Source organism: Engraulis encrasicolus, chromosome 5 (genome assembly GCF_034702125.1).
Source record: "Engraulis encrasicolus isolate BLACKSEA-1 chromosome 5, IST_EnEncr_1.0, whole genome shotgun sequence".
Classification (NCBI taxonomy): domain Eukaryota; kingdom Metazoa; phylum Chordata; class Actinopteri; order Clupeiformes; family Engraulidae; genus Engraulis; species Engraulis encrasicolus.
The window spans coordinates 12,322,247-12,330,326 of record NC_085861.1 but is presented as its reverse complement, the minus strand read 5'-3'; the positions used below and the strand labels follow the sequence as shown (position 1 = coordinate 12,330,326).

The window sequence follows — 8,080 nt, the reverse complement described above, 5'->3', positions numbered from 1 at the left end:
TGTGTTTAGCCTTTTAAAAAAGGGAACATTTGTAAGCATCCCTTCAAAAAAACACAGTCTAACGACATCATTAAGTTCAACAGCATTCAATTCATTAAGTTCCCCTCATTCATTCTAGCATTTCATGACCCCAGGGCATTCTGTTAACACAGGTGTGACACACACCTGTATTCAGAGTAGGACACTTTATGGGCAGTCATGGGTAAGGGGTTAGGGTGTCAGACTTGTATCTAAAAGGTCGCTGGTTCTAATTCAACTCCCGACTCGCCAAGTTGGTGAAGGAATAACTAACCAGTAGGGATGCAAATTATCGATTATTTCATTAATCATTAGTTGATAGCCTTATCGATCGACTTACGATTAATTGATAAGTGGCGTTTTCCCCCCAAAATCTCAATGTTTCTCCAAAAAAAGTACAAAATCAAAAACATTTTTTTATTAAAAGTTGAGATAAAATACCACATTTAAATTAATTCTATTTCAATTCTTTAATCCAAAGGTGATTTAAATATTCCCACTATTCACACACACTCTTCACATGCCCATTTCACCTGGGTCTCTTGTCAGTTGAATTGTCGATTAATTGTGATTAATGTTTTTTAATCGATTAACGCATTGATCGATTAAAGTCGATTAATCGTTTGCATCCCTACTAACCAGTGCTTGGGAATTGGGAATAACGTGCTTTTAGCGACTGCAGATTTAGCAGTTTTCATCTTTGGTTGTTCTGATAATTCATGTACAACTTCCAATGTCCCCGAATCAAAGCAAGTTAACTGTGCTCGTTTCTTTCGGACTTTCCTTTTTCTTTCTGTCTGTTCCCTCTCATTTTTGCTGTAGATGTTTCATATTTAGCGGTCACTGTAGATAGATACACAATCCTGCCCATGGAATAACAATAAAATGGGTTCCAACAGTTAAGAAATAACATGGAGGTGCACGGAGGCACATTGTAGCAAAAGTCAAACTGCTTTCCGCTGTCAGCCATTTCAACTGCTGTCAGCTGTCAGCCATATCCTCCTGGAAAACCATTGCATTCACGGAAAAATAAAAAGCACCACAGTCTTAACAGGCAGACCCTTAAAACCTTCCCTGATGCAAGACGGAGGGGGACACATAGTAGGGAGTGTAGCTCTGGGAATTGACTGCCCACGGCAGGGGAAAAAATAAATATCGGCAAAGGCGCTGGAGGTAATTGCCTTTGTACAGTAGAGCAAACACGATAAGCTGCAAAAGTGTCAAAAGGGAACTTCAGTATATAATATGCTATGGCGTGGTCCGGCAACAACCAATGGAATGGCTACATTTTCTAAACACGAGCTTCGGCTGTGAGGTCCCCCTCATCGAGAAATTAGTGTAGTGTTTCTCAATGGGGGCTCTACAGCCCGCCCAGGGGGCGTTGGGGAGCCCTATGGGGGTGGTGAGAAGGATACAGCTGTGAGGGGGCGGTATTGGTTAGTTGCCATTGGAGTGCATTAGTCAATTTTATTTGTTAATACTAATTGGGGGTCTAATGAGGTCAAGGGGGCATTAAGGGGTACTATGATGTGGTCAAGGGGGCTTGTGTTCAAAAAAGGTTGAGAATCGTTGAATTAGTAGGTCAAATCGCTTTTGATGCGTTTAGTATGCAAGTGTGTTCAGTTCAGCGGGATTCTACAGCTTCTTTAACGCTTTAGCTGTCTGCAATATAATGGTACAGTAAGGAACCGTTGGGGGGGGGGTGGAGACTGGAATAGCTACGTCTGGACAGTCATCAGCACAGGTGTCCCACACAGGGAGGACGATAATGTGTGACAGGTGGCTTCAGGGACTTGAAGGCCACTCACGCAGATTCGGTCTGTGGGTGGCTATTCTGCACGCTTCTGTCTAATTGGCAACAGAGCCTTATTTTAGAGAAAAGTAGAGCAGTGTGTGTTGAGGGATGGATGGGAGAGAGAGCAAGCGAGCGAGCGAGAGAGAGAGAGAGAGAGAGAGAGCGAGAGAGAGAGAGAGAGCGAGAGAGAGAGAGAGACACACAAAGAAAGAGCCAGAGAAGAGGCAAGTCTGTCTCAGACTGACGCAGCAAAATCAGTTCAGGGAAAATCAATACATTTCACAAACTCTGACTATGAAAGAGCTCACACATGCGCGCATATATGTGTGTGTGCGTGCGTACATTCGAGTGTCTGTGCGCATGTGTCGGCACACGTGTGTGTTGGCGCGTGTGTGTGTGAGCTAGGGGTGGGTATTGGCAAAGGGTTCACGATTCGATGCGCATCACGATACACATGCCACGATGCGATTCTATCACGATGCATTGCGATTCATGTACTACTGTGATGCATTGCGATATTTACTTCAGTAAATGTGTAAAATACAGCTTATTTGTCAGTTGCTGTGTAGCTTTCATAAGTCAGTTAATTCTATTTAAGCATTTTATCATCTGGGAGAGAGCTTACATCACAACAGAAATATTACCTACTCTCTACTGAACAAAATCAACCCGTGGCAAATAGAATTTTATTGTTATCAAATAATCAATTGTCATGAATCCATGCAGTATATTGAGAAATAAGTATCACGATACCTTATCATGAATCGATGCATTGTATCGTGAAAGTAAGTATTGCGATGCATCGATTCGCCGATTATTTTGCACACCCCTAGCGTGTGCATGCTGACTCACCTATATAGAGCCTCCTGCTGAATCGCTGCATGAGCAGCAGCACAAACACATGCAGAGGGATGAGGTTAATGATGAAGACATAGCCTCCCCATGCTGACACCTGCAACACACACACACACACACACACACACACACAGACACAGACACAGACACAGACACAGACACAGACACAGACACAGACACACACACACACACACACACACACACACACACACACACACACACGGTTAATTCATCAACACCCTGTTCATGTATTACGACCTTTAAAAACAACAACCTTTAAAACAAATTCCTCATTAACGTGTACCATATTAATCACACAGTATGTTAGATATACAGTCCAACGCACTGAAACAGATATGGACGAAACATACAGCAACAACATGCAGTCTTTTGGTCAAATATAACAACCAAGGCTGTATGGACAGCCCCCTTCTCACACAACACACAAGCACACAGACACACTTTTACACATATATGACGTCCATGCACAATCCCTGAGACACAACCAGTACATTTAGTCAAGAAGAAAGAAATATTTGTATTACTACATTTCCTTGTATTAATACTTTTTCCTTTCGAATTGTGCACGTTATTGTACAAGCTCCCTTTCCCTAGTGTATATAGTTTTTATGTTTTACACCTTACATTTTTACACCTGTCTGCTCACATTTGGAGTGTATTTAGTCCCAGAGTAGTCTCTAAGAGTTGAATTAACACTGCAGTTTTTACTGTGTATACCTCATGATACGCGTACCCCTGGTTGGGAGACACTGCCGTTATGGGGAGGCTACTGTGGTGTGGAGAGCTGGAGCTGCCGTGGTAGATGAGGGACTCGGTGATGGAGAGTGTATTTGGTCCCAGAGTAGTCTCTAAGAGTTGAATTGACCCTGCAATTTAAACTGTGCATATACTGTGATACGCGCACCCCTGGTTGAGAGACACTGCCGTTGTGGGGACTGGGGACGCTACTGTGGTGTGGAGAGCTGGAGCTGGGGCCGCCGTGGTAGACGAAACACTGTGTTATAATTCAACACTTGGAGAGTCATCTTCTGGAGTGTATTTGGTCCCAGAGTAGTCTCTAAAAACTGCAGCGTTAATTCAACTCTTACTGTTTATTCTTCATGGTACACATAGCCCCTGGTTGGGAGACACTGCCGTTGTAGGAACGCTACTGTCGTGTGGTGAGCTGGAGCTGGAGCTGGGGCCGGGGCCGCCGTGGTAGACTAGGGAGCGGGTGATGGATGAGGCTGCTTGTTCGTTTATTTACTTTACATATTTCCCCCTAATGGAGATGGGAGAGGGGTGGGGTGGGGTGGGGTGGGGAGGCCACCAGCGCGTATACCCACCTACTCTACTCTTCTCACCTCCCCTCCCTTACCCACTGGAGATGGGGGAGGGGAGGGGAGAGATGGCAGGTACCAGCGTGCCGTGCACTGCACACCCACCCACACAGCCTTTTAACAGTCATGCCCAGCATTTTTCCCACCACTTTAAGACCTAAGCTTATGTTTTTCACAAATGGTGTCACTGCCGTCTCTGTGTGCAATCTCTGCTGTGTTGATGCCCGTGCGGCTCTGGTTTTATAATAAGCTGCGGATATACAGCGTAACTCACCATGTAGAAGTAGGAGAGGCAGCAGCCGATGGTCCAGAACACTGAACCCGTCTTCACGGACTTCACCTGAGAGAGGGGGGGGGGAAGAAAGAAAGAAAGAAAGAAAGAAAGAAAGAGAGAAAGAAAGAGAGAAAGAAAGAGAGAAAGAAAGAGAGAGAGAAAGAAAGAGAGAAAGAAAGAGAGAGAGAGGAGGGGGCAGCAAGAGGAGGAGAGAGAGAAAGATAAGAGAGAGAGAGAGACAGAGATGAGCCCATTTATGCTTATTGCTGTTGAACTGGAAATATGGTTTCATACATTGCCTTCATTGAAACAAGCAGAAAGGCCATGTGGTCGTATAGTGTGCGGCGGTGGTGGACTAGCCCCGTTTCTGGGCGCTTCAGGCAGTCAGTCTTACCGCAAGAGCCACTTAACTGGGCACAAGCATTTGGACAGAAATCGAAAAACACACGCGCGCGCGCACGCACACACACACAATATCACAATTTCTTGAAATAGACCTGGCCATTTCTGGGCCGGTAGGCTGAATTATTTAGTGCTTTCCTTCTAATGACTATGCTCCCTGAGAGAGAGAAAGAGGGGGATGGGGGGGGGGTGTCGTGTATAGTGCACATAACGGACTGTAGTGGAGGTGGGGGAGGGGTAGATATGGGTGGCCCTGTAAGAGCGGGTGTGCGCACACACACACACAGGCGCGCGCACACACACACACGCACACAGGCGCGCGCACACACACACACACACACAGGCGCGCGCACACACACACACGCACACAGAGGTTTAAGGGGGGGTTTAAGAGGGCGAAGATACACTGCTTTGGCCACAGGTAGAAGCATTCACTCTCTCACTACATGTCTGCATCACCCAGGCCATAAAGCCCAAGCATGTAAACTCACACACACTCCAAGATGTCCTCCCTCTCCCTCTCACACGCACGCACGCACGCACGCACGCACGCACATTATAACCCTGCCATAAAAAGCTGAAAAGTATGTTCATACGAAATCCGTATGGATTTTTTACCGTCCCCATAAACGTAGCCATCAATCAGAAGGCTGTAACAAAAGCAATGGCTGAGTAAACGCAAAGAGACTCCGCTAATAAACACAAGGTATAGAGGGGGTGGGGATGGAGATGAAGGGATGGAGGAGTGGAGGGGTGGAGGGATGTACATGGTGTAAAAAGAGGGGGATGGAAGGTGATTGGGATGGGGATAGAGAGATGTATATGGTGAAAAAAGGAGGAGGGAGATGGAGGAGGAGGAGAAGGAGCAGGGAGATGGAGGAGGAGGGATGAGGATCGAGAGATGGATGTAAAAGAGGAGGAGGGGGGAATAGGAGTAAAAACCTGGCTGAGGGTGAGCAAAGCCAAGCAGAATAAGTGAATGAGGCTGGAGTAACCCCTATCCTCTCCACTCCTCTACTCTACTACCGCCCCCCACCCCCCGCCTGCCTCTTCTCTCCCCTTTACTCTACTCTACTCTACTCTCCTCTCCTCTCCTCTCCTCACCTCTCCTCTCCTCTCATCTCCTCCCCTCCCATCTCCTCCCCTCCCTCCCTCCTCCCCTCTCCTCCTCCTCGTCTCTCCCCTCTACTCTCCTCCCCTCTCCCCTCTCCCTCCTCTTCTCCCCCTTACCTCTCCTCCTCTCCCCTCGTCTGTACTCTCCTCCCCTCTCCCCTTCTCCCCTCTCCTCTCTCTGCTCTTCCATCCTCTGCCCCCCCCCCTCCCCTCTCCTCCGCTACTCTCCCCTCTACCCTCCTCCCCATCCACTTCTCCCCTTACCTCTCCTCCTCCTCCTCCTCCTCTCTCCCCTCTCATCTCCTCGCCTCACCTCTCCGTTCCTCTCTCCTCTCCTGCCAGGAGCAGGAAATGGTTCAGGGCTGACATGACAGCTGTGACACCAGGCAATTGGATTTGGGTGTAAAGTTATAACAGCTTTCGCTTTCAGCTTTAAAAAAAAGAAGCAATTTGGGCCTCCTACACAATAACTGGTACAAGCGTTGGAGGCAGACTAGAATAGCAGTCTGCCTGGTGGAGATTGAGGTGACGTGTGGTGTGGTGCGGTGCGTTGCGGTGCGGTGCGGTGCGGTGCGGTGATGTGGTGTGGTGTGGGGGGCACTTCAGCTACCCTTTCAGTCTGTTGAACAGCAGACAGCAGTCCTGTTAACTGAATACAACACACGGTCCTGCCCATCAAAGGCAAAGTGCAATGGCCATTGCAATACTGCATGCTGCTACGACGACGCTGTGAAAAATGCCTTCGAAATTGCCAGACCACTGCATGTTGAGATTTTAACATTGCTTACTTGTTTAGATAGTAAGTAACAGCTCATACAGTAAGCATGCACTTGTATACCGCTAACGACGAGCTGCTGATCTAAGACTGCATGTTTGAAAATACACATTTACCAGACATTCGGCAATAAATGCCTTGATGTACATGATGTACACAGCCATTCCTACAGTATATACCACCAGGGCTCTAAATTAACACCCGCCAACCAACCAAACACTGGTGAAAATTCAGTTTGGCGGGTAGACAAGACCAACTTACTTACCACTTTGGTTCATTAGTCAGTGTGTGTTTCACTTCTAAGATTAATATCTACAAAGCATGTTGGCCGGTGATGAAAATAATATTAATTTATAGCCTTGTATACCACACTGTAGCAGTTAAGCTGCTGCTATATTGACTGTGGTGGTCATTGTTCAGCTCTTTTACCCGTCTCTCCTCTCTCCATTCATCAGAGCTAGCCCGAAGGTCATCCGCTCACATACACTTACCCACGGCCAACTGTCATGACCGTGGAAACTGTAAATAAAGAGCTTTCTGTGGCCCTGGCATTTCAGGACCACTTATCAATAGAGGAAATGATGCACTCTCTCACACATATCCACTTGAGAGATTAAAAAAAAGAACCTTCAGAAAACACACACACACCTAAGCTACTTGTATAGAGAAAATGAGACCTACACACACTATCAAGTGGGTGAAAACACACCCGCCACAGCTACTTATCTCTGGAAAAAAAACACTAGTACTAGTGTTGTAATTACATCTGTAAGAGTACTTGTACTTCATACAACTCTGCTAGTATGTGAAGTGCAGCTTACCCATAGGTAGTATGTGAACTGCAGTGCGAAGATGGCGATGCCCTCGTTGTCAAAGGAGCCGGCTACGGAGCGGGAGATGTATCCGGGTACTATGGCGATGAAGCAGGCGGCCAGAAGCCCCGCTCCCTGGTTCCAGAGCTCGCGCGTCAGCAGGAAGGTGGAGATGGAGGTGAGGCCGCTGAAGACCGGCGCCAGGAACACGCACACGTCGCGGATGTGGACAGTCACGTGCAACAGGTTCAAGACGTAGTGGATCAGGCCCGCTGTCACCATCAGCCCCGGGTAGACCTGTGAGGGGAGGAGAGGAGGAGGAGGATGGAGAGAAAGAGGAGAAGAGAGGTGAGGTAAGGCGATAAGGAGGAGGAGGGGAAAGGAGAGAAGGAGAGGGGGAGGAGCGGAGAAGAGGAAGAGAGAGAGGAGAGAGGGACAGAGAGAGGGGGAGGAAGAGAGGAGAGAAAAGGAGAGGAAAAGCGGGGAGGGGGAGGGGGAGGAGAGGAGGAGAATAGAGAGATTTTATGTTTAAGCATCTACACAGTGTGTTTTTTCTATTATTTCTGTTTTGGACAAACCCTAGAATTTGTTCTGGCAAAAGAAAGAGGGGGGGATCTGACAGGGCAGACAGATGGACACAGTAAGTGAGACAGAGAGTGAAAGCAAAGAGAATGCACTATGAAAAATGACAGTAAC

General features: G+C 47.4%; 1 protein-coding gene across 1 annotated transcript in view; it reads right to left on the bottom strand.

The window, feature by feature from the left end:
• The window catches only part of stt3b (STT3 oligosaccharyltransferase complex catalytic subunit B), a 90,555-nt gene that overhangs the window by 49,369 nt on the left and 33,106 nt on the right, over positions 1-8,080 (bottom strand). Inside the window, exons 3-5 of the mRNA XM_063198724.1 lie at positions 7,394-7,681; positions 4,283-4,348; positions 2,666-2,765 (exon numbers count right to left, since the gene is read on the bottom strand). Coding sequence (XP_063054794.1) covers positions 2,666-2,765; positions 4,283-4,348; positions 7,394-7,681 — 454 coding nt within the window. The remainder of the gene's footprint in view (positions 1-2,665; positions 2,766-4,282; positions 4,349-7,393; positions 7,682-8,080) is intronic.